At 37.4% G+C, this 26,485-nt stretch overlaps 3 protein-coding genes across 3 annotated transcripts; all 3 read left to right on the forward strand.

Annotated features, from left to right (window-relative positions):
- Positions 1–1,583: 1,583 nt before the first annotated feature.
- Positions 1,584–4,328, forward strand: LOC103967326 (thiamine thiazole synthase, chloroplastic). Its single transcript, XM_009380595.3, has 3 exons — positions 1,584–2,054; positions 2,355–2,843; positions 3,899–4,328. The coding sequence occupies exons 1-3, from the start codon at positions 1,626–1,628 to the stop codon at positions 4,058–4,060; spliced, it is 1,080 nt and encodes a 359-aa protein (XP_009378870.1). The 5' UTR covers positions 1,584–1,625; the 3' UTR covers positions 4,061–4,328.
- A 1,702-nt stretch (positions 4,329–6,030) lies between these two features.
- LOC103967307 (DDRGK domain-containing protein 1) lies at positions 6,031–9,644 on the forward strand. The gene is made up of 9 exons (XM_048564050.1): positions 6,031–6,174; positions 6,285–6,423; positions 6,565–6,670; positions 7,241–7,344; positions 7,795–7,896; positions 7,996–8,157; positions 8,671–8,727; positions 9,214–9,250; positions 9,369–9,644. The coding sequence occupies exons 2-9, from the start codon at positions 6,304–6,306 to the stop codon at positions 9,572–9,574; spliced, it is 894 nt and encodes a 297-aa protein (XP_048420007.1). The 5' UTR covers positions 6,031–6,174; positions 6,285–6,303; the 3' UTR covers positions 9,575–9,644.
- Positions 9,645–16,243: 6,599 nt separating this feature from the next.
- On the forward strand, positions 16,244–20,091 carry LOC103967300 (COBRA-like protein 10). Its single transcript, XM_009380577.3, has 3 exons — positions 16,244–17,248; positions 17,754–19,205; positions 19,652–20,091. The coding sequence occupies exons 1-2, from the start codon at positions 16,648–16,650 to the stop codon at positions 19,175–19,177; spliced, it is 2,025 nt and encodes a 674-aa protein (XP_009378852.1). The 5' UTR covers positions 16,244–16,647; the 3' UTR covers positions 19,178–19,205; positions 19,652–20,091.
- Positions 20,092–26,485: the final 6,394 nt, after the last annotated feature.

Raw genomic sequence — 26,485 nt, forward strand, 5'->3', positions numbered from 1 at the left:
TCTCATGGAACCTGCTAGTGAGCTCCCAAAATGCCTCGTGCTAGGTAGGGATGAGAATATACATATAAGGATTTGTTTCTGGGAACTCACACGAGAACTTCCCAGTGGGTCACCCATCATGGAAGTGCTCTCGCGCCCTACTCACTTAACTTCGGAGTTCCCATGAAACCCGAAGCCAGTGAGCTCCCAAAAGATCTCGTGCTAGGTAGAGATGAGAACATACATATAAGGATTACTCCCCTGAGCGATGTGGAATCTTACAAATATCCTAGTTCTTTTCCTCTCCTTTTTCATGTTTGGATTGTTCCAAAGATTGGTAACAAATATTGGAGTATAATGATTTAGATTATGACACGTGTCACACAAGTTTCGCCTATTTAGGAAAAAAACCAATGCAAATGAATGAATATTATCTTTCTTATTTTGTTTGTTTTTTTTTAATAAATTATTATTATTAAGAGGAGGTGAGGATTCAAAACTATTAAAAGAATTTAAGGGAGATTTCGAAGCACTAGACATGGGTGGAAATTAGGATATTAGACTGCAAGTTTATTGGTGTGTGGTTTATTTTTTTTCTAATTTAGTTTAGAAATTTCACCTAAACTACGTCGACCATTTGCCGTTGGCTTGGTCACAAAAAACATGACAATTGAGAAGTAGTTCACTACTTCGCATCCAAACAAGAAAGGCAATGATACTACCTCTCAATGATAAGGACAAGTGCTTTTATAAAGTATCAAACACATCCCGCATGATAAAAATCTCACAAGTAGTGACTACGAGATCTCACAAGTAGTAACTACGAAGTACGATTATTGCGTAAGAATTTTTATTTTGTTTAGGTGAGAATTACAATTTGACGTATAAAAATAAATATTAAACTTAAAAAAAAAATTACACACATATATTAAATGGTAACTTGGCTATAATAAAAAGAAGTGGAAAGTTTTCAATTTTTAAAGAAAGCAATTCTGTTCACAAGTAATTCTATTGAGAGTTAATCCTTAATTTATAAGAAGCAAGGATGACTATATTTCAAGTGTTTTCAAATCTAAAAGCACTGTTAGTTTTTTCAAATTATTTTTAATTTTAATTATACTTCTCGAAATACATTTTAAGTGTTCTTTTAAATTCCTCTTTATTTGTAAATAAGAGATCTTAAATTCGATTCTCAAGACAAAGTTAAACCACATTATTATGACAAACTCATTGTAAGACTTAGTTCACTCCCTACCCTTAATGTAGATACTGTTGTTTATTTTGGAAAAAAAAAAAAACAGTTTGAATACATTGTTTTTAAAGTACTTTTAATTTTTTTAATTTTTTAAAACATTTCCAAACAAAAGCCTTGAGCCAGTATTTTTCATTTCTGATGTCTGCGATCTCTGCTCACGCACAAACACACACCATGGCCTGGTTCATGTTTGCCACTTGTGTACCTCCAAGAGATTCTAGACCCTTCATATCCAATCCTCTTTCCACGTGTCCTTCTTCAATTTCACAGATATTTCACCTCCTCCTCCTCCTTAAATAACCACTCTCCTCACTCGCATCTTGTGACTTGCAAACCCTAAACCCCCAATTCACCCCATCTTATCATCTACTCTCTCTTCTCCCATCAATCGATGGCATCCATGGCTTCCACCCTCACCTCATCCTCTCTCACCACCAAGCTCCAGAAGCCCTCCCTCCTCGATTCCTCCTTCCATGGCGCTCCCATAGTCCGCCTTCAGCCGGCCAAGGCGGCCCCTGCCAGCAACGGAGGCCTCTCCGTCTCCATGTCCTCCAACGGCTTGAACCCCTCGTACGACTTGAGCGCCTTCAAGTTCGACCCCATCAAGGAATCCATCGTCTCCCGGGAGATGACCAGGCGCTACATGACTGACATGATTACCTACGCTGACACCGACGTCGTCGTAGTCGGTGCTGGCTCCGCCGGGCTCTCCTGCGCCTATGAGCTCAGCAAGAACCCCGACGTTCAGGTCGCCATCATCGAGCAGTCCGTCAGCCCCGGTGGCGGTGCATGGCTCGGTGGCCAGCTCTTCTCTGCCATGGTAATTAATGTCATTTACGATTGATTTTTTTGTTGGTAAATTATTAATTATTTTGAAATTACCTTAATTAATGATTTGTTATTGTGTAATTACCAATTTTAGGTGGTGCTTAAATTTTTGCCCTTTCTGGGGAATTTCTGTTTAATTTGAAATTTATGTGTGTTCGTAAAATAATCGAAGATTTTGACTGATCGACACGTGTATCGCATGCAGCGTACGTCTTGTTTGGGTCGACGCGTGTCTCGCATGCAGCGTCTTGTATTTTCTAATACTAAAGTTTATTTTATATGTTTGACATAGGTTGTGCGCAAACCCGCCCATCTCTTCCTAAACGAGCTCGGCATTGACTACGATGAGCAAGACAACTACGTCGTCATCAAGCACGCCGCTCTATTCACATCCACCATCATGAGCAAGCTCCTTGCCAGGCCCAACGTGAAGCTCTTCAACGCTGTGGCCGCCGAGGACTTGATCATCAAGGGTGGCAGAGTTGGTGGGGTGGTTACCAACTGGGCTTTGGTCTCAATGAACCACGACACACAGTCGTGCATGGACCCCAACGTCATGGAGGCCAAGGTTGTGGTGAGCTCATGCGGCCATGATGGACCCATGGGAGCCACCGGGGTGAAGAGGTTGAGGAGTGTCGGAATGATTGAGAGCGTTCCTGGGATGAAGGCATTGGACATGAACACAGCTGAGGATGCTATTGTGAAGCTCACAAGGGAGATTGTGCCTGGAATGATCGTTACCGGCATGGAAGTTGCTGAGATTGATGGATCTCCAAGAATGGTACATTTCTATCTCATTTGATTTATTCTTGTTTATAATTTCTGTTTTACTTTTTGGTATAGGTGTCATTTTTTACTTCTCACACGTCTATTACTAATTTCTATCATTTGGTAGAGGGTGTGTGTGAGAAGTAAAATAAGGTGTGGGGATATCACACTCCTAGATATTATTGTGCTTGGCTAATTTGAGATGAACACTTGTTTGTCTGCTTTCTGATTTGAAATGAACACTTGTTTGAATGATCTAACTCATTGCACTAAATCATCATTATTGTCTTATCCAATCACTCCAAGCCATTACAATCCCATTCGTCAGACTGGGATCGTGGTGGGGGGCCCTAGACGGTTTAGATAAAACATTAAGGACTGGGAAGTTGATCTTATCAAGCATAACTTCTCAATTAGATTTAAGCTCTAAGTGTGCATGGTTATCAATAAAAAATTTTATATGTAAATGCGTAGTGTAGATAGACACCAACACTCAAGTGTTTGCACTACCACATCGCAATGGAAGTAGATCCCATACCGGAATAGTGCCCGAAACTTTCGGGAGGAGCGAATATTCGAGGTGGTACAATATTGATCCCCTATAATCTTAGTAAATTTGAAACATATGTCATTTTAATCATGAAAGTTGAAGTAGACCCAACCTAGATTTGCATCCTCCACCGTAGAAGGGTCCCAAAGTAATTTCATTCGCTAGCCTTTCGTAGTCGATAATGACATATATAATGGCCTCTACCGGGAAAACTTTACTACTGTGTCCTGTACCTCTCCCTCTACATTTAATTACGAGACAAAAACACCGTTGGAGGACGACAATTACTTTAGCCTCAATCCATACATAGTGATTTGAAAAGAACATGGGTTCAAAAGCTTTTCCATTCTTTTCTTGTTCTTTAATGTTTGGAATAGTGCCATATATTGCTTGATTTTTATGTGGTCCTAATAAGATTCCCACTTTGTATAATGTACCATTTGTGTTTGGAATTCATCGATTACTTATATATCAATGTGGACCTAATATCATAATTTGCTACATTATTGGGGATGCAGGGGCCTACATTCGGAGCCATGATGATCTCAGGGCAAAAGGCAGCTCACTTGGCATTGAAGGCACTGGGACTCCCCAACGCTTTGGATGGATCGTACGTTGGTGGCATCCAGCCTGAGCTGATCCTAGCTGCTGCAGAATCTGCTGAGATCGCCGAGGCTTAATGTTCGCGTTAGATGTTAATAAACAAGGGAAAACCCAGAATCAAGCCGAAAATAATAGCGGTTTAGGAGTGAGTTTAGGAGTGTGTTTTTATGGTGGCTGAGTGATGGTTATAGCTAGTGGATATTTGATGCGGTTTGGGACTTATGTGAGTTTTGTTAATAAAGCGGATGGAGGGATGTTTGTCATCTTCTCTCTGCGTGTGCTGGATATTTGGCTCAGACTCTCTTGGAAAAGAAATGGTAGTGTCACTTGCACTTGCTTCCTTAATTATTATCTTCTATGATCTGCAACCCCATTTGTGTCGCTCTGGTTTCAATTTTCTGACGTACGATGAGATGACCTGCATGTAGTTTCTTTGGCGTATTTTTAAAAACATTTATGGGTACTTTTAAACAATTGGACTTGAGCACCACCGCAGTGATATTCTGTTCATTAGAAAGGTTGGGGCAATTCACATACCTATTTTCATTTTTTATCCACCGCTTTCAATTTTTGGCCGTTGAGTTCATTGCAGAAAATCTGTGAACAAAATTAACAATTGTGTGTGGGAGGTAGAGGCGTACGAATAGCAATATAGCACTGCCCTTAACCCAATGCTGGTGATCCCTATTGATAAGTAGAGTGGCTTGTAATTCCTATTGATTGCCTTGTTAGTGTCCTTACTTTGCTGTTGAATTCTAATGTTACGAACAATGAGTATTATTGTTACATCGTTACCCCAGATTATAATTTGACACACACATAATTTTCGATGGTAACGTACTAACGTAGTATAGAGAGGTAAGAGATACATAGGGCTATTCATGACAAATATGTACACTTTAAAGTCGTAGTACCTTCATGCATGCAAGTTATTATGGTCGTTTAGAACTCTAAGATACAAGCCTTTGAATTCTCACAAGATGTCTCATTCGTTAGGTACGATGACGACAAACGATATGCCAAGTAATTATCAAGTTTCCGTTGATGAATGATGAGTAGAAATAGAATATGAGGGGATGTAGATGGATTTTTGATACAACGATGTATTTACATTAAGAGGGAAAATAATAAATTAGTTACAAATTTGTCATTATCGAGATTTGAACTTAAGAGTCTAAAACTTTTCATTTCTAAGTAAAGAAGAGCATCACTAAACTATAGTACTAAATGACAGAAGATGTGAACGGATTTAGAAGTGAAAAATTGAACATGTGAAACTTTGTTAGATTCTTCTATTTAAATAGAACTGTTCACATCCCTTAAGAAAAGACATCTCATTTAAACTCTTTATATCACTACTTGTTGATCGATTCCTAATTTTAAGAATTGATGATGAACTTTAAGAGAAAATTCACTTTTTCGATTTTATATGGAAGATGACTTCCTACTCACTATTTAGGTGAGAATGCACCACTCCATTAGTTTAAATTAAAATTTTAGTTCGAATGTATCATCTACCATTTACACGATACCATTTCAAATTTCTCTTGAATTTTTATCTCAAAGCCACATATATGACTACAATAAGAATTTTGCTGACTAAAACTTGTGGAAACTTAACTTCTACCTTCTTCAAGTTAAATGGTTACAGTTGAACCACGTTAACATCTTATATTAATTTTTTTTTATAGCAAGAGAAATACAAAATAAAAGAATGTGAGAGAAGGGGATGAAAAGAGAAGGGGAGACAAGAGAATCCTAGTCCAAAAAAAAAAGTGTTGGTGATACATTGACAAGATTTTTAGTTTGGGTAGTATTTGTGGCCACCTTTTATTATCTCGGTATTGTCAGTAAGAATAAATGTGTAAACTAAATTTTGTAATAAGTAGATTATTACTTAACTTTTAATTAACGTACTTATTTTTATTTAAAACAGATCATTTAGTTTGTAATTTTAATCTACCTATTTAATTTACGTAGAATTATTTTGTTGTCAAGTGGTATTATAAGTTGAATACCAAATTATTTTCGGTGCGTTATTCTGAAAACTAAAGAATAACACCACGCCGTCGTTTTGATTTAGTAACCTCAAAACGGGCTCGTGAGGTCGTCTCGTTCTCCGCAGTTCTCTCAGTAATAAATCCAGTTAATTCATCCTCCATTGATTATCCGAAGCTTAACCGCTCTCAAGGTATCTCCTTACCCTAACTCTCTGTTTGGTTTCCGAGAAAAACCAAGAAAATTTGAGAAAATTTGAATAAAAAAAACCCCTCAAATTCGTGGTGGTGTTGTTATTGGCAGAGCCTGAGATTGAGAAAATATGGAGGAAATGTTGGCAATTTTTCTTTCCATGCTTCTTGTTTTGGGATTAATTCCACTATATCTATGGAAACGCCGCCAAGATTCTCGACCGCCACATGAACACGAAGAAGAACCTCAGGTTTAATTTTTTGAGCCCTAATTTCGTTGCAGCGTAATTGTTTATTTTATTTTTTGCTCTGTTCATGATTTTTGGCTCAGAAAGTACGAATGGTGTTTTGGATTTAATTTGTTGAATTTTTTTGGATTGTTATTGATTTAGGTTGCTCAGAGGGAGGCGGTAGTGCGTGCGCCTGGCGGTCGCCGGATGCGTAGGAGGCCGGCTTCTGGAGCAAGCACATCATCAGCTGCTGCACCAGCTGTAGAAGGTTTGTGGTTTACGTTGAAGTGACTAATTTGAATTTATATTAGTAAGAGGTTGGATTAAGTTCGTAAGTAATTGCGACTCTGAGGTTTCACGATGTTAGTTTCTCTTTGATTGGAGAAGCTTTTATAATTGATGAATCGTGATTGAAATAGATATCAATTGGTAAGCGGTGGCGAGATAATGAGGAACGAAAATATAAGGGCCTGTTTGGTATCCTATTTGAAAATTTTTATCATTTCTCAAAACATTTCTTAAAAACTTCTCTTGAAAACAATTTGATAAGTAACCGCATCTGTGAGAGATAAAGGTGTGATCAAATTCATGAGGAGGGTACAAAAATTGAGGAAGTAAAGGATGTAGAATTAGGCAGTTCAGAGTGTAAGTTGACTCCTTAGGTATTCTGTTTAGAAGACGTACCCGGCATAGGAAGTGTAAATTTGGACTTGTATGCTGGACAATTTATGCTTCAGCTATGGCATTGGTTAGCTTGTTTTAAGTGCTTATGATATTAAATAAGTTGAAAAATGAGTTATTCTGGCAATGAACTCTTAATCTATATTTCTAAATACAGAAACCATTGATGGAAGTGACGAGGAAGATGTTGAGGGTGAGTATGAAGACAAAGCATCCAAGAAGAGGGAAAAGAAGCGTCAAGAGCGGGAAGCACAACGACAAGTATTCTTTCTTCCTTTTACTTCTTGATTTGAAATTTTGCACACACTCTCTCTCCCTATCCAGTCCTGATTAAGCTTGCACACACTCTTTTGCTCTCTGGTCCTGATTAAACTTTCTAGTAAATGTGTTGTGTCATGTCATGAATACCCAACAGGCCTTAAATTTTAGCGAGTTTCTAGATATTCGAATATCTACATTTAATAAAGACAGAAACCATTCCTGTGTAGTCACTGAGGCGTAGGAAATGTTAGAAGTTTGATTGCTATATCATTCAATCGATTTAAATTACTGAATGGCTGAATGACTAAAACATTTAATTGAGTTTATGCTTATGTTCCCTGAGGATCCTTGATTTTGGGTTACTTGCACTCCTTTTATATTATTTTCTTCCCTTTTCCTTTCAATTGAAGCACAACTAATTATTTACTTCGGTCCATTCTTTGTTTGAAGGCTGAACAAGCTGCACGTGAATCAAGGGTAACAAAACAAGACCGCTATGCTGAAATGCGGAGGAGGAAAGATGAGGAGCGTGAGGCACAGGAGCGTCAGCTGGTGTGTTGATGTCCCTCTTTCATTTCTGTTTTGGCAAATTAGCATGTGTATTTTTATGTCGTTGGATTACTGCCTGAAGATTTGGCCACTGTTTTGTAGGAGGAAGAAGCCAAGGCTCAAAAGGCTAGGGAGGAGGAAGCTGCTGCTTTAGAGTTTGAAAAGTGGAAAGGTGAGTTTTCAATAGACGCTGAAGGTACTACAGAAAATGAAGTGCAGGATGGACGTCAGGATTTGCTGTCTGATTTTGTGGAATACATAAAGGTAGAGTTCAATTAACTCATTAAAAAAAAAAAAAAATTGTTCTATACTCTAGCTCCCAAATACGTCCATCGGGTTGGCATCAAAACTAGGGATGAAATGTGTTACTAAGATTTTGGGGGTGGGTTAAGGTTGGATTGTAGTTTGTACAATTTATTCAACCCAATTGAGACAAACTCAACCTGGTCACAAGCTTATGTGCTCAACTTATTCTAAGCCCTAGCTTAGGTTAGCTGCGCCAAGCTGAGATGAGAGGAATCTGTTTTGGCCAACTCGATCTGAGCTTGTGCTTATGCCTGAATGAATGGACCATGGTGGGACGCTTGGGCATGCAGCTTGCCATTTCCGTCCCCTCATCCTTAAGATAGCTTTACTGTTTAGAGTTTATTAATCTGTTAGCGTCCTTTTGTAACGATTTGAGACCTCAATCATATGAATTAATGGTTGAGAAAGTAAGCATTTGAAGTTGAGGTTGTGATTTTGTTATTAATACTACCGTTAACTCTGACATTGCAGAAACATAAATGCATTCCCTTGGAAGATCTTGCTGCTGAATTTAAGTTAAGGACTCAGGTAATTTCTCCACATATTTATCCTAAATTAACTCAATAATCAACAGTTTTCATGTCTCCTTACGTACCTCAAATTTCAGTAATAAATGAGTTTTTAGTTGAAAAAATAGTAAGGCATGTGGAAATAGGGTTTTTGTCACGGTTGGTCCCTGAAGCTGGACCTTTCAATCATAATGGTACCTTAAATGGAAAATTTTGATTGGAAAGTTAAATTTCATCGACTAAATTGCTGGATTTTCTATTTGAGGGATCATTTTGATTGGAAAGTCCAATTTCAGGGACCAATCGTGATAAAAACCCTGCGGAAATATATTTTCTAAAAATAAGTGGTCAACTTATTGTTGCTCTTTTTGTTTAGAACATGCTTTTTTCTTTTCTTTTTTTCAACTCTGTCACAGAAATAATCCGTCCTTTTGGTATATCATACATCGTTTGGATTTATGCCAGATTTGGCTTTCTAATTTTTCGATACTAATGATTCATGCAGGAATGCATCAATCGAATTACCAATCTGGAGAGTATGGGTACGTTCAGAGGCATTTCCTCATTGAGTTGTTTCACCCAAATTAATAGTGCCTTGCTTCTGAAGGTAAAATGCCTTTTTTTGGTTGAGAATGAAAATGTTGTATTTGTTTGTGTTAGGGCGACTTTCGGGAGTCATGGATGACAGAGGGAAGTACATATACATCTCCCAAGAAGAGATGCAAGCTGTGGCAGACTACATCAAGCGTCAAGGAAGGGTAAGCATTTCGCATCTCGCTAGCAAGTCCAACCAGTTCATAGACTTGGAGCCCAAAGCGCAGTTTGTTGAAGAAACCGGTACTGGGGCGGAGTTAACTGTTGCGTGATTTGGTTAAAGTACTTATGTAAAGGACAATTACAAACTTAATGAAAATCGTGCACGCTGAGTTAAGTTAATTAACAGGAAATATAACTAGAAGAGATTGTAGGGGGTTTATCTTCGGTTATAGCAGCGTCGCCTTGTTTAACGTACTAACTGTAAACCGTCGTTCGCAAGTATTAGCGAGGGGCTAATTTCTTCAACGAACGGTAACTATGCAGCGAGTACACATGGAAGCAAGCAATTCCATTAAAATTATATGAAAATGTAGGGTTAAGAACATATACACCATGGCGCCATTTGCAGCCAGTAATCTTATTTCTCGACTTTGACAGAAATTTCTTTGTAGTTATACCTTTGGTATCTGGGAGGGTCCGGTTTGATTTGGTTCACTCTCTCTAGAGTGAACCAGAATAGAAACCGAAAAATATCATTGGTTGGGCTTGATCCGGGTTTTTTTTTAAAATTTGTTTTTTTAGAACCGCATAGCTTATCGCATTTTGGTTCCGGTTTGGTTTGACCGATTTCCAGTTCCAAGAATTATATATTTTAGGGTTTAGGGTGTTAATATAATAAGCCATTTTTTATAAATCTTTTACAAGGTACCAAACCCGTTCATTTCAACCACAAATACAAGCAAATTCCTTCCGGCAACTTCCTTTGCCAACCCACAAATTCTCTCGCCTCGACCTCCCCTGCATCTCTCTCTCTCTCTCTCTCTTTCTCTCTCTCTCTCTCTCTCTCAATTGGCCGCATACTTGAATGGTAAACTAGGCATTTCTATGTGTTGTTTCATGTTCTTTTGATACAAGTGGTATTAGGGCAGTGGAATTTCAAACTTCAAACACAGGAGTTTGGGTGTACATCTGAATGTTACAACCCGCTTTTAACTACCAATCTCTTTGCATAATTATACCCTTTATTGAAAGTGTGCGCTTTAAAACACTTGAGTTACAGGTCATTGTCACAAGGGAGGTTTTGGATGTAGTCCCTAGCCACCAATCTTCTTTTACTGAAACCTTATTAGTTTTTTGTTTTATCAAAGTTCTTGACTTTTGTACGCCTCAGCATATTAGTATTACATGTATTTCATGTCATCTATTTTATATTTTAATTTAAAAATTATAATTTGCAGTTACTTATATTTATGACGTTTTAAATAAAACACATAATTTGTGTGATTTAAAATACTAAAGATGGATTGGAAACTTAAAAACCATCATCATCATAATCTTCACCATCTTCATATCAGCCTCAGACACCAAAACCTAGAGAAATCATGCTAGCACAGTTAACCACTAGGCTAGGAAGAAGGTCGGTCAAACACTTAAAAGTCAATACAAGATCATGGTCTACCATAAAAAATTATGTACATATAAAAATAAGAAAAGTAATGTGTGTGTGTGTGTGTATGCATGTAGTTCAATATCATGTGGATAGGGCGTTGGGTTCCACCCATAAGTCTCATGTTTGAAATTTCTTCATTTCTTAAATTATTGTAATAGTTTCAAACATTTTCCTTAATAATAACTAACCTTCATGCACATGTTCACGTGCGTGCAGAAGATATTATTTGAATCACGGCGTGCTACGAGTGACTTACATGTTTTAAATGTATTTATATGTTTAAATTGACAAAAGGAATGTCAAATATTTGAAGTAAATAAATAATTTTAGATCATGCTAGAAGAAACCCCTCATAAACCAATTAAAGCAGCTAAATTCACAAAATAAAATCGATCTCTATAGAATTTACATTAAGAATAGAGAAAATAATATTTAATAAAAATTGATTGAATCACATTATTACTAACCCATTGTGAGACTAAGCCCACCCCATCCCCCTTAGTGTAGATAATATCGTTTGTTAAAAAAAAAAGACACAATCATTTGACAATTACTTTAATCACATTATTATTTGCGTGCGAAAGACCTTTTTTATAACCGGCATTACACGTCTCTTCAGATGTTTTGAACGTGTTTAAAAATAGAGAAAATAATATTTAATAAACAATTGATTGAATTACATTATTGGTAGCCTATTGTGAGGTCAAGCCCACTCCCCTCCCCCTTAGTATAGATAATATCGTTTGTTTAAAAAAAAAAAAAACAATCATTTGACAACTTATTGAATCATATTATTATCCGCGTGCGAAAGACCTTTTTTTATAACCAGCATTATACACCTCTTAAGATGTTTTGAACATGTTTAAAAAAAGAGAAATTGAATCACATTATTGCTAGCTTATTGTGAGGAACTAATTATAAAAATAAAAAAATAAAAAAACTGTACCAAAAAAATAATTATTAAAAAAACACTGTTAAAATGACAAAAATACCCCTACCTTATTTGATGCATTATTTTGGGATGCCTTTGAAGTTTTTTTGTCTTGGGGCATTTTTGTCCAAATATTTTTGTTGAAGCTTGGTGACACCAAAATCACCGTTCACCTTTTTGTTGGCTTTATATATAGAAGATAGATAATAGTTTTTATTTTTTATTTTTTTATTTTTTAAATGTATACGTACACACACACACACACACACACATATATATATATATATATATAGGATAGGATCAAGGGACAAACATTTTGACAAATATTTTTACACTTTTTTTTAAACCTTCAAATTCCAAAACATCCAAAGGGTCATATTCATTTAAATGACATGGATGCTTAAGTGGATTTTAACTAATATTAAACATAAAAATAAAATTCAAAAAGCATAAAATGTGGAAGAAACCCTAGTTTTAAGCGTGCAAACAAGAAAGGAGCTAGAACTGCATTGATTCGAAGTATTGTAACCTTTATCTCCCTCTTTGCCGATGAGGTCTGCAACTTTTATAGGATTGATATGAAATTTGATGCCTTCTACAACGAATCAAGTTATTAGTCTCTTGAATCTTCATTATGTAAGCAAAACGTACAAAACCCTAAACCGTATATTATTGTTTATATATGTAGAGTGATTAAATTAGGTTTACAAAATCTTTTTAGTTTTGTCGATTTAGGTCATTGATGATTTTTGTACTTTTTTTAGCTTTTCAAATAAAAAAAAAAACAACTTGATTTCATTTGTCTACGCTTTCAATTTTTATTTATTATTATAGCAGTTTCATTTCGGCTGAGTATTAATCCTATCCGTGGTATCATCTTTTTTTTTAAATCATTTCTTTTTTGTTATTTATTAGGGTTCATTTTTTATATGCTTGATCCTATCCCTATATATATATATATTACACTCCTTGTTAGTCTTTAGATCCATTTGAATCCAATGATCCTGAATAAAACTAATATGACTCATCTAAACTACTAAATGATGTGGCGCTGATGACATGGAAATAAAAAGACTTTAATCAATTAAGAAATTTTAAGGAAAAATTATTAGGTTATGGAAACTTAAACACTTCGGAGCCTCCATCTTCATCTAACTCCCTAGGTCATTGTTAATTAAGATGACAAGAACTCAATCATGGATATATCAATCTCGCTCCATACAACCTAATTGACTTTTTCACTTTCTTCTTCCTATTCTCTCCCCTCTCTCGAATCCTATAATATCAATACTATATTTTCATGGGTTGCCTGTAAATGATGGGAAGGTATAAAAAATGGGCTGAAGAAGATACATTCAGAACTCTCGCCCTGTTAAATTTTATTTATTTATTTATTTATTTTCTGTTTGGTTCAATCACTGAAGAACCCCCGGTTTCTTAGCCTAGAATTTAAATCTGGATATAGTTGGGCAAACAAAATTGAATCTTCCTAGAAAGGGATGAGGTTTTAACCCTAAAACTGATTTACATCAAATTTCTTTAATATGCCCTTGATTTCTTTTGGTTATTGCATAATATAAACAAAAGAACTAATCAAAATCTCTCTCCTCATCCTTCTTTATTTTGGACTCAGCAACAATTTTTATTTGATTGCCAACACAATGGCATGAAGGAAGATGATGTTCGCCAAGGAAGATGAATGGTTTAGGTGCAACAGGACTCTTTTCAAAATATTTTAAATTTTTAGTAGACGTTAATGTTAATTTATTCCAAGTCATCGCCACATCACCTACTAAATTAAAGACAATAATCTTAACTTTTAATTATGACCATTAGATTAAAAAAGATCCAAGGGCTAATAAGGAGTGTAAAGATTTTTATAAAAATATTTGTCCCTTGATCATATCCCATATATATATATATATAATTATGGGTACATTCATCAAATGAATTGCAAAAAATAATGTATCACAAAATATTGATATATTCTTCAAACCCAAAAACATGGATACATTCTTCCAAAAAAAAAAAAAAAAACCTAATAAAACTCCACATGGATACATTCTCAAATTAACGCAAAAGAATGTACCCACACACACACACAAACAAATATAGTGCCCATAAAAGTTTGTGTAAGTAACCTATATTCCTCATAAAAGATAGATGAAAATGTGCCAAAAGTGATCTATTGACAAATTAGTGCATTTTACAACGAGAAACAATATACATATTATCTGTACGCATATGGGTACATAAAATGCAACAACCAAATGAAATTATACCTATATTATTACGTGGAATATATACTAAAACAACGCAAAAACATTGTACCCGTAGAAATATGTATAATAAAATTTAACTAATAAAAGAACATTGCACCCAAAGAAATACATGTAGGGAAATTGAATTGTACCCATGATATATAGGTATAGACAACCACAGATTAAACAATAAATATTAATATTGGTTTAAGAAAAACTAAAAAGAAGAAAAAAAAATTGATGACTGAAATGGGTGGAGGTGCTGCACAAGGGAGTCGGGACTATGGAGAAGACAAGGAAACACGAATAGATGGAGATGATTCAGAAGGAAGGTGAGAAAATAGGATGTAACATTTAAGAACATATTAAATTTAGAATGATACTTAATTGCCTTAAATTTAGGAGTTAAACACTCAATTTTAGGTTGTTTTATTAAAAAATAATAAATATATAATGTTGAGTTAGCAAGTTAAATGTGATGTGAACAAAGTCAAAGACATTTGATAAAAATTTGAAAACTAATTAGGTTTCAGTGGAAGATTATCAAAAAGGGGTGAGATCCTAATTTTTCATTTTAATCATCCCCTTAATAGAATTAATATAAAAAGGAAAATACTGAAAAGAAAGAAGATGGAACAAAATAAACCTAATTTTTCATGCCAATCCCTTTGTGCAATGCATATCATAGATTCATAGTGTCCAACAGAGATTCAACTCTTTCACATTTTGTGTTTGTTTAGTATGACTGAATTGAAATAGATAACATTCGAAGGGCATGCTTACTTAATATAAACAGGAGAATGATTGAATCAGAGAACTCAAAATTAATTAGAGTAATGTTAGGAAGACCAATTATTTAGACCAAATTTCGTAAAAGCATATAACGTGATTGTTGACAATTGAATTATTACTTAATTGTTGAGTAAAATGCTTATTTCATAATGGTGATGCATCACATTTGCAAATTTAGTCTAAAAATGTAGGTCTAACTAGCATTTCTCAACTAAAAAACACATTGAAAGTAGATCGAAGTGAATGATTTTTCACCTTGAGAGAATTCGAAGGGCATTAAGCATGAAAAAAATTTCTCCCTTCTAATCCTTTATTTTGATTGGGATCGAAAGAGATAAGGTTTCTGTAAGAAGTAGTCCTTCTATATATGTTCAAGTTAGGCACAATCTGTTCATGTATTCCTTTAACACATTTTGAATATAGTGAATTATCCACTCTGATCCAATCTTATAGCCATATGATGCCTTTCTTTACATAACCTTAAGAATCGCATTGCACCAATAAATGAACTTTTCCGCGTACCGACTACAACACTGAGTATTTGATCACCATTTTCGACATGAATTAATACTCCAGATCAGTAAAACTACATGATAAGCTCAGTTATATATATATATATATATATATATATATATATATATATATATATTTATTTATGTTCCCATACTTCCCACACACACACATACACACACAGAGACATAAAAATTCACTTTAGCTTAATATTTCCCTTATAGAAAAACCTATACATGGTTTTTATTGCTTTGAGTTAGTATTGGAATTTTGAGTAGTTAAGGCAAAAATCTGTACATTATTACATTTTGGTTTGAGTAATTAGATCTACACATCAGTATATAAGAGTGGTGCTATCCACACACCCCTCTTTACTTTCCATATACCTTTCTCAATTTTTGGCCATTGGACTAAAGTGAATTGAAGAAAATCAAAAGGCAAAGATTAACAAAGAGTGTGTGGGAAGTAAAAATGAGTGTGTGAATAGTATCACCCTATATATAATGACATGGTACGACTATTCAATTGAAGTATGTCTTAAGAGAGATTGAATGTTTCGCTCGATTGAGTAATTTGGTGACCGATCAAATTGTTGACATGGAACGTCAAGCCAATTTTATTTAAATTTTAGTAATTATAACGTTGGTGATTACTAAAAATAAAAATAAAAATAGTTCGAAATTCCACGTTAGCAATCCGAGGTGAGCAAACTAGTCCAATGAAAATTATGTGACGATTTTTGCCAGATCAAAACAGTCAGAAGGTGATGATCACAACAAACTCCATTTCGAGGTTTTTGGTCCAGAAAGAAGAAGAGAAAAAGAAAGTCCAAAAACGGCATCGTGTCTCGACACCGAAATCTATTTATAGCGTGTGTAACATATATATGTTCCGTACAATGTCTACCAGAAAACAAACAATTTCGGTTGCATGGAAAACGTTCCGAACCTGCCGCTAAAACTAGGGGAAGAAAATAGAGCTTGACCCAGTCTTTTAATGTCGCTCCTCTTCTTTATACCTAGCCATCTCTCTCTACCCTGGGGTTTACACAGACCTCCCAGGGCTTCATAGCTTCTCTCACACGCCGCGTTCTCGCGCGGCCGTCTCCTGTTCAATAGATCTCTCTCTCTCTGTCTCTCTCCCAAGCGACAAACATAAACAGCCCTCAACCTCAGAAAAATAGACAAAAGCAAAAGAAAATATTTGAAACCTCAAAGCTCCACATTATTGTGTAAAACAATGATGGAAACAAGTTATCTGGGCACGAAAATGCCCTGGAGGTCCCGCACGTCCTTTTTTCATGCAATGCTCGTGGTGTTTTTGGTGTTTTCATGTTTTAGGGTTGAGATTTGTTATGGACAAGACGAAGACGCTGTTGTGGCAGCTCCTCCTCCCGAGCAAGAAGACTGTGATGGCATTTTCTTGTCGTACACGTTTACCTCCAGGGAGAAGTTGCTGCCGCATCTGAAAAACGTGTCGGCGCAGGCTTGGGCGTTCAAGTCGGAGGCGTCGATCTTGAACGCCGGTTCGACCGAGCTCAAGGCGTGGAAGATGTACATAGGGTTTCAGCATCGGGAGATCTTGGTGGCCGCGGAAGGAGCTCAGCTGGTTGACGGTGGAGATATGCCTGCCGAGGTTGGATCCAAAGGGGCATACTTTGCCGGGTATCCGATGACAGATTTGAAAACTATGATTGATACCGCCGGAGATTATACTCAGATTCAGGCTAAGATTGCGTTCAAGGGAACGCAGTTTGGGATGGGAGAGAAATCCACTCCGATGCCCAAGTCCATCGCCATTGTCAATGATGGCTTCAAGTGCCCTGCTGCTAAATTTAAAGGTAATTGGTTAATTAATTATTGGATAAGCTTGATTGTGCTATTAATGATCATGTTCTATGTGTATTACATATAATGATATACATGTGATATTTTGAGAAATCTGTTTGCAGAACATATGATTTTATTCAAGATTGAATATTTTGATTTTGGTCAAATTGGCTTTCTTATTTTCTAGCTAGGTTGTACATCTTTTAGGACGATCGATTAGATTCAATATCAAGACAATTTATATGGTTTTTAATCCAATACAATAATGCTTTTGATATATATAAAATTAACATCGACATGCTCTTCAATTCAGACAAACTTTCTCATTGTATATATACTAGAGAGTGCGTGTTAATAATAATGCTAGTATCATGTCTGGGAATAACACTAATCTAATTCACTATCTGACAAGATAACAAATCGAATATTTTGGCAAACATAACACACTAATTTAAGAACCTTGAAAGGGTTCAAATGCTTACATTAATACGTATCCATTTTGTTTTCCTCATGCAGGGAAGACTGCAATGTCCGTGTGCTGTAAAAAGGACCCAAAATTCAAGGCAAAGAAAGTCGAGAAAACAAAATTCATGCCTCGTCAGAATGGTGATCTCTCAATCACATACGATATACTCCAAACCTACACAATGAACTACCTGGCTCAGGTCACTATCGACAACGTCCACCCACTCGGCCGCCTCGACCACTGGAACTTAACCTGGGAGTGGATGAGGGGAGAGTTCATCAACACCATGAGAGGGGCCTACACTCACAAAAAGGACACAAGCGAATGCCTCTATGGCCAAGCCGGAAAATTCTATAAGGACTTGGACTTCTCTCAGGTCATGAACTGCGAAAAGAGGCCCGTCATCGCCGACCTCCCCGCTGAGCGAAAGGATGATCCCAAGGTCGGCAAGCTGCCCCGCTGCTGCCGCAACGGGACCATCTTGCCGGGCCTCATGGACAAATCACAGTCCCAGTCCATTTTCCAGCTGCAAGTGTATAAGATCCCACCCGACGACAACAGAACTGCCATAACTCCTCCTCAGCAGTGGAAAATCAGTGGCGTCCTCAACCCTACTTACAGATGTGGGCCCCCTATTAGGGTTGACCCTACTCAGTTCCCCGACCCAAGTGGGCTTCAGGCCACGTCAGACGCCATTGCCAGCTGGCAAGTGGTGTGCAACATCACCAAACCCAAGGTCCCCAGATGCTGCGTCTCGTTTTCGGCCTATTACAGCACCTCTGTGGTTCCATGCAGCACGTGCGCGTGCGGGTGCAAAACGTCTGAGACGGACAAATGTAACCCTAGGGCTCCTGCCATGCTTTTGCCTGCCGAGGCTCTTCTCGTGCCATTCGCTAACAGAACCGTGAAGGCAAAAGCATGGGCCAAGCTCAAGCACTACGACGTGCCTAAAAAGCTTCCGTGCCCTGACAACTGCGGTGTCAGCTTGAACTGGCACATCGACTCCGATTACAGCAACGGGTGGACCGCCAGACTCACTCTCTTCAACTGGGGAACCGACCAGTTTCAAGATTGGTACACCGCGGTGAAGATGAACAAGGCCTACCAGGACTACGAAAACGTCTACTCCTTCAACGGGACGAGGATGGAAAAGGACGTGAACAACACAATCTTGTTCACGGGGCTCAAGGGTTTGAACTACTTGATGGGGATAAAAAATGGGACGGATCCGAAAAAGAATCCGATGGTCCCCGGGAAGCAGCAATCGGTGATTTCTTTCAAGAAGAAGCACTATCATAATATCGATATCAAAGCGGGTCAAGGGTTCCCAACTAGAGTGTTGTTCAATGGAGAAGAGTGTGCACTTCCTAAAGTGTTCCCCAAGAACAATGCAGGACATCTCAAGTCTAATGCTCTTTTGGTCCTTTGTATAGCTATCATGTCTTTCCTTTTCATGACAGACCGCTTCCACTAACCATCAGCATGGCTAGTTCTATCTGCAGGTAAATTAATAGTTAATTATATTAAATGTCTACTTACTTTTGTTCATTTGTTAAAAAAAAAAATTACTTTTGTTCATCGATCGCAGTTGTCATTGGAATATATGAATAAATGAGGTTCAAAGTGGAAATATAAATAAATGAAATGTTATTGCATCAACTAGGGTGTCTTTTTGTTTTTCTAATTTAGCCCCAAGTAAGATTTTAACTCTACGTCGCTTTTCAAACGAAGTAGAGACTGAATGACAGTAAACCAAATAGTAATGAACATCGGCCGGTTACAGAAGATAGTTTTTCGAGTTAGTTACTGTTGCTAGTTAAAGATTATTAATATATCTACCTATCACTTTCTAGGAAATTAATTAGTTTTAATATTTCTGGGAATTCATGATTATGATCGGGTTTATGTGTTTTGTCATCCTCATATGGTGGGTGCTGTGTCCCGTCAGCTGCAAGAAGACCGATGTTTACAACTCAAGGCTGATAAAGAACTATGTATGAGTGATGATGCTACCAAGATTTCGAGGCCTGTCCATACTCGAACTCGAGACACATAAAGCAGATGATGAGGAGATTGTAACCAGTCACAAAACAGACGTTATGATAATTTGTATAAGATTTTAACTGCAAGTAGCTATTATATACAAATCATGAGGATGGATTGGCGTGGTCTATTCGTTTTCCTAGCTTTTTTTTTTTTTTTTGTGTGTGTTTACCTAGCTAGGATCGATGCAGTCTCTAATGTTTGTAGTAGTTCCAAATGTTGGAACAGGGTAACTAGAAAATTCAAGATAACATATTACAATACAAGCATCGATTTAAAAAAAAAAAACCAGATCGATAGTCTTGCAAACTGTTTCTAAGATTCGAAGCATAGTTTAGGTCTCATTCAAGGGTTATCCGCATGTCGAAGCATGCCAAAATAAAACTTAGTCTTCCAATGGTACTAATAAATCACATATATAGATGAAATCATCATTATACTATTCAAATGGCTAAATGATCATTTTATATTAGCTGCTCTATGCAAGGGATAATGAACCTAAATTTGGACCATGGGACTATGATCATTAATTAGTAGTGTCAAATCCACTTATAAGGATTTGCCACTACACGAAAATGGTGTTGAACATGTTAATGTTCTGGCTGAGAAATTAAGATAGCAGCTTGTTTGAGGAGTTCTTTCGGGTCAACCGGAGGAAAGGGAGAAGGATTCAAACTGCTATCTCAGTTTGATCTCCTCCTCATATGGGCAATTTCAAACTCAAAATTGATAGAGCTTTTCATTCAAAGTTTAGGGCTGTTGGTGTTGGTGTAGTCATTCATAATGAAAAAGGGAAAGATGGAAAGTTCGATCGCTAGGCACTACCACTTCCCCTAAACATGCAGAAATTTCTGCGTTTTACATCGGATTGAAATTCTAGATAGACGGCGGGTTTTCCTCTATAATGGCTGAACCATATGCTCTATCTGTAAGACGAGGAGAATTTAGCTTGCGTCTGATGGTAACCTCTTTGTAGAAGTTTAAGGGTGCATGTCTTCCAAAATAAAAATGTTTAAAGGGGTTTATGGATCAGTTTCATAAGGTTTCAGGTTATAATTCCTAGAAGTTGTAATAGTGTGGCTCATGTATTAGGAGGCTCCTCCTTGGCTAGAGAAATCCTTATTGGATGATATGTTTGTACCCCTAGGATTCCTTCTATACTGAACCACCTGCTTTTGCTCAAAAATAAATTTCACTTTTGTTGATGCACAAAATTAGTGAGGACTTTGGTACAACAGAAAGTGTCAAGTTTGTGATCTTCGCTAGACTGCTCCGGGCACTAATGTGGGTAAGTATGTAAAGCGATAGGGCCAGGGAAACAAACACAAGATGTACATGGTTCACCCAGATTGGCTACATCCATGGAGTAGAGGAGTTCTCATTAATTGTGAAGGGTTTACACAAATACATAGGTTCAAGCTCTCTTTTAGTGAGTTCTAGTGAATTATTTAGTACAAATGACATTATGGATTATTGTGGGAGAATGATCCCCTTTTATAGAAGAGACTTTCTAGTTTTGTTCTGACATTGACACGTGTTGTGCTGTGATTGGCCTCTGATATCAACACGTGTTGTGCTGTGATTGGCCTTTGATATCAACACATGTCGCATTGTGATTGGCCTCCTGGTTGGAGGGAAAGTCTTGTGGGTCTTTCATCGTATACTATTGATCGGTGCTCAGTAATTTCGGGATTGGTCAAGTATGGTACAAACATTGCTCCCTTAAGTTCCTGAGTGAGGAAAGCTCCTCAGTTGGGGACTTGCAAGATCCAAGCCATTCAGTAATCACGAAACTTCTAAGTACCGAAGCATGATATCATTTTCATTTGCCTCTGCCCCATAGGTAGATGTGGCCTCTTCTCTGGAAGTATTTTTCCTCCATCCAGGAATGGTATCTTTGGCTGATGTTGATGCACAAGGTAATGTATCATTTTCATTTGAAGCTTACTTGTAGTTTCTGGCTTGGTCAAGTGCGATACAAACCCTATAGTAGGAGTCCCCCAAGTCTCTGAGTGAGGAGATCTGTCGAAAAAGGTAACAAAAAAGGTAAGCATAAAGTTCTAAGTAATCAGTCTTAGATTGGAAGTTTTATTTTGGGTTCTAGCTAATTGTTCTCTTTCTCCTTGTCTTGCAGACCGCAACAAGGACAAAGAAAAGGACATGGAGAAGAGATGATATGAGATATTTTTTCTTTTGAAGAAGTAACGGATGAATCGACATGTGTTGTACTTGTTGACTTTCCACAAGCTTATTCTTGAACTGGGCTAAAGGGTTTTCCGATTTCCTCTAAAGGAGCAAGTCGACTCAAGAATTTGAGGGTTAAAATAAGTCCGTCAAATCTGGAGTACGTTTGATCCTGATGATATGGGATACTTCTGCTGTTGACAAAGTAATGGATGTGGTATGGCGAGGCTTTGTTCTTCGGCGACGGTACTAGCAAAAGCCAGTTGAAGCTTCTCGATCTCTTCAATTAGAGCAATGATGCCGAGCTTGGATTTGACTTAGACTCCTCCGTCTAGATTGTGCAGTTCTACAGGAAGGGCGTCGTACTGTAATGATCAGTTCCGGCTCATCGTTGAACCTTCTGCTTCAATTTTTTGTATAGCAGAAGTGGTGTGCCACCTTTGCATTTAAATGGTCATTCAGAGCACTACTTCTCAGCGACTCATCCATGCTTGGCGGCTTTAGTGTAAAGAGCCAATATCGTACCAACTGTTCTGAGGTATTTGCCGAAGGAATTCGTGACATTGACAACAGTTGAGGATGAGTAGTCGAGAGCAATGCTAGGTATGCAACCATGCAAAGGCTCCGAGCAATCAGTTCCAGATCGGAAGTTTGATTTCAGGTTCCGACTGATTGCTTCTTTGCTCATTGTCTTGCATGTAAATACAAAGGTAAAGGAAAAGACAGGGAAAAAGCATGATATGAGATACTCTTGATTTTGACCCTAATGATATGAGATACTCTTGTTCTAGCGTGACTTGTTTGTAGAAGTATTATCTCGAGGGACCAAAAATTTGATGTGATATATAATAGCACACAAATTAAACCCTTTTTTTGACAATTGTAGTATAAATGTAAGTAGGGATCGTTTTAGGCCGGGGATTAGAAGGGATTGCTAATCTAATGAAAATTGACTCAAAGATATAAAAATATGCTTCAAAACACTTAAACAAACTCAAAAGACTCTTAACTAAACTTATATGACTTAAAACAAACTTAAAAGACTCAAAACAATACAAAACAATCAAAAAGACTCAAACTAGACTCTAGGACTCAATTTGAACGAAAATAGAATTGGTTTTGACTCAAATCACTCAAAAACACTAATTAGGACAGATTTGACACAACTAAATAAAGGGGATTTGGTTTTTGACGAATTTAAGATAAAAACAAGTAACTAAAAGACCTAAATAGGATTTGGACGAATTTGGGAAATATGGATGGGTGATTAGCTAGCTAGAGGGTCCTTCTCCACACATGACACACTTGCATACAAATTGATTTCCAGTTGCTTTTCGATAAACCATGAACCTCAACACCCCAGATTCACACCACACCATCCACCACACCTCAAAAGCCTAAATTCACACAAATCCCCATTGTGCGCAGCAAGGAAGGAAGGAAGAGCCACCTGGAGTGTTTCTAGGTAGGGAAGGGAGCTGAGTATTTCGAGATACTTCGTTAGGAGTGCCCTCTCGGATGTGAAGAAGAGTTGAACATTGTTTTGGTAGGTCTGCCTGGCTGTGGAGGATGGAGGTCGACATACATAAGAATTGTCCCAACAGCGAGTAGTAATGCTGCTCCTTTACCTTTCTCGATTAGAGTAATGTAGTGGCCGCTGGAAGATTCACGTGTTTGAACTTTGTCAGAACACTTTGAAAGGCTGATGTTGCGTGTGAAGATTGTAGACAAATTTTATCCAAGGAAATCTGGCTCTCGAAGTTCGGAGAGTGGTGCCTCTTTGATTTTTTGAAACAAACAATCTTGCTAGGGATCTGGTTTTCGAGATTCGGAGAGCGATGCCTTTTTATTTTTTTAAACAAGCAATCTTATTAGGGATTTGGTTCTCGAGATTCAGAAGGCAGTGCCTTTTCAATTTCTGGGCAAGCAATCTTGTTGGGAGTGCTTTCTCGGATGTGAGGAAATGTTGGACATTTTTGCAAGTCTGCTTTGCCACGGAGCACTGAGGTTGACACACATAGGGATTTTCCAGTTATTAAGCAGTGGTGCTAGTTCTTTACCATTGTGGGTAATAGTAGGATAGCTGGACCTTCAAATTTACGTGTCTTAACTTTGTCAGAGTTCTTTGGCAAAGTTATCCTTGGTATCCGAGGAATTGATGTCGCGTGTAAAGATTGCTAATAAATTTTACTCAAGAAAATTTGCTTCTCGAAATTTGGAGAGTGATACTTCTTCAATTTTTGAACAAATGGCCCTATTGCCCTTTCTTTTATAGGTGCACCAATTGTGTTCAAGAAGTACATTCAGAGAGTTACTGCTTGTAGGAATTCCTCTCTTATTTTCGTACTTCTGAGATTTATTCGACCTATGTTTCCTTCGTCATTTCTGAAAATGTCTGGCCCATCCGACCGTCATTTTGACTTGAATGTTGGTGAAGAGGCAATCATGTCTTCTCAAGACAACATATGGTGCCCATCCTTCTTATCCCCTACTGGTCCTCTTACTGTTGGGGACTCTGTGATGAAGAATGACATGACCGTTGCGGTGGTGACTAGGAATCTTCTCACTCCCAAAGATAACAGACTACTTTCCAGATGGCTCGATGAGTTGGCTGTTAAGGATTTTTTGGCTCTCAGTGTTCAGTGTGCGGGTTTCATGTTTAATATGGCCCAACGCCTATTTGCTCAAATCCGCTAAGTTGAATCATTGACGGCTAAAGTGATAAGTCTCAAACAGGAGATCAGAGGGCTTAAGCACGAGAATAAACAGTTGCACAAGCTCGCACATAGCTATGCTACAAAAATAAAGAGAAAGGTTGACCAGTTGCAGGAATTCGAGGGTCAGATTTTTTTTGAAATTGGTAACCAGGCCCGAAGTAGGAGGTGCAGTCTTTGACTAGGTTTTTTCTGTGCCCTAACTGCACAGCAGGTCACGTGCTTCTTCCTCAACCTGTCCATCTTCTCTGCACAGCTCCCATTGTTCTCCTCTGTAGCTCTTCAATATAACACCATCCTCTATAGCTCAAATCGCAAAGCCATCTTCATGAAAGTTGTTCCTTAACTTGTGAACTACAACATATCCAAATTTGATATCCATTAGAGTAGTACAAATCCAGAAATTCAGGAATGTTGAGTGACTGTGCATCATTTGTCTGTCAACCTGTCACACCTGTTGTGAGTTTCGAAACTCCATTTTCTCTTGGTTAGATCAGCATACTTTCTTCATCGAAGTTGTTCCTTAACTTGTAAAATACAACATATCCAAATTTGAGATCCATTAGAGCAGTACAAATCCAGAAATTCAGGTATGATGAGTGACTGGTCATCATTTGTCTGTCAACCCGTCAGACCTGTTGTGAGTTTCGAAACTCCATTTTCTCTTGCTCAGATCAGAATACTTTCTTCATCGAAGTTGTTCCTCATCATCTCTTCCACAACATATCAAAAATTCAGAACGAACTAACGGTTAAATAATTCCAGATCTTCGAAACATCACAGCAGCTTTGAAATCTGCAGGAATCCGACTGTCATGTTTGGAGCTTCAACACTCTAATTTCCTTCGCTTAAACAGAAACCGTTCCTTCTTGAAAGCTATTCATCTGCTCAAGAACTATAAGATGTTCAAAATTCAGCTCTACTGGGGAAGAGCAGAAGTTGCAGAAATTTGATAGATGAAAGGAGACGGAAGAGGGAGAGAGAGAAAGAGGTTGCTTGGGTTGGATTTCTAGTCCAGGGAGATTCCAGTTTTTGTAGCACCTTCATTACTGATGAATTTCTTGTACTTTTGTTCACCATTAAATTTGGAACTTTGACTTGTTATTTATGCTATTATAATATGTTTCGAAAAATATATAAATAAATAAATAAGGAGAATCTTGGGACCTTGTGGGTGTAAAACAAAAAATGTTTATGTTTACCCATGTGGTTTTGTATAGATTCAAGAGAATCTTGGGTTTTGTGGACAAAATTTGTTTATTTGGAGCAAGGTTTTGTGTTTGGAAAATAGTTTAATAGGTAAGGTTTATTGATTGTAGGTTTTTGGTTGGATATATAGCTTGAATGGTTGAAGCTATTTTAGGACACCAAACTTGATTTAGCTTCACACTATCTTGTGTTGGATAGTGGCCAAATTAGGCTAGGAAACAAAACAAATGATGAGGGAACATCATGATGAGGATTATGTTTCCTTGTTTTGTGGCTTTTTCATTCCTTGTTTTATGGCTTTTTTCATTCCTTGTTTTGTGGCTTTTTCAAAGCCATAATTATGTGGCTTTCGGGTGGAAGAAAGGAGGAGAAGAAAAGGAGATGTTTTTTATTTAAAGGCTTGCCGATGAGAGCATAAGGAGTAGAGAAAAAGAAAAAAATTAGAGAGTGAGAGTAAGGAACTCTTGGGGTAGAGTGAGGCTCTTGGGAAAATTCTGTGAGTGGGTGTACAAGGGATATGGGATTGGGTTATGTCGATTTAACTCATGTGTAACTTGTACTGTTTTCTCATAGTGAAGAGCAATATCTCTCCGAGGACGTAGGCAGATTTTTGCCGAACCTCGTAAATTTCT

This window comes from the organism of the source record quoted next, unplaced genomic scaffold (assembly GCF_019419815.1).
Source record: "Pyrus x bretschneideri cultivar Hongxiangsu unplaced genomic scaffold, Pyrus_bretschneideri_v1 Contig38, whole genome shotgun sequence".
NCBI lineage: Eukaryota > Viridiplantae > Streptophyta > Magnoliopsida > Rosales > Rosaceae > Pyrus > Pyrus x bretschneideri.

What these genes read in the sequence shown, in the direction of transcription:
- LOC103967326 (XM_009380595.3), top strand. Translation starts at nt 1,626, where the DNA reads ATGGCATCCATGGCTTCCACCCTCACCTCATCCTCTCTCACCACCAAG. An exon ending in GCCAGCTCTTCTCTGCCATG is followed by an intron (nt 2,055 to 2,354) that starts GTAATTAATGTC and finishes TGTTTGACATAG; the next exon opens with GTTGTGCGCAAACCCGCCCA. An exon ending in TTGATGGATCTCCAAGAATG is followed by an intron (nt 2,844 to 3,898) that starts GTACATTTCTAT and finishes TTGGGGATGCAG; the next exon opens with GGGCCTACATTCGGAGCCAT.
- LOC103967307 (XM_048564050.1), top strand. Translation starts at nt 6,304, where the DNA reads ATGGAGGAAATGTTGGCAATTTTTCTTTCCATGCTTCTTGTTTTGGGA. An exon ending in AACACGAAGAAGAACCTCAG is followed by an intron (nt 6,424 to 6,564) that starts GTTTAATTTTTT and finishes TTATTGATTTAG; the next exon opens with GTTGCTCAGAGGGAGGCGGT. An exon ending in ATTTTGTGGAATACATAAAG is followed by an intron (nt 8,158 to 8,670) that starts GTAGAGTTCAAT and finishes CTGACATTGCAG; the next exon opens with AAACATAAATGCATTCCCTT.
- LOC103967300 (XM_009380577.3), top strand. Translation starts at nt 16,648, where the DNA reads ATGATGGAAACAAGTTATCTGGGCACGAAAATGCCCTGGAGGTCCCGC. An exon ending in CCCTGCTGCTAAATTTAAAG is followed by an intron (nt 17,249 to 17,753) that starts GTAATTGGTTAA and finishes TTCCTCATGCAG; the next exon opens with GGAAGACTGCAATGTCCGTG.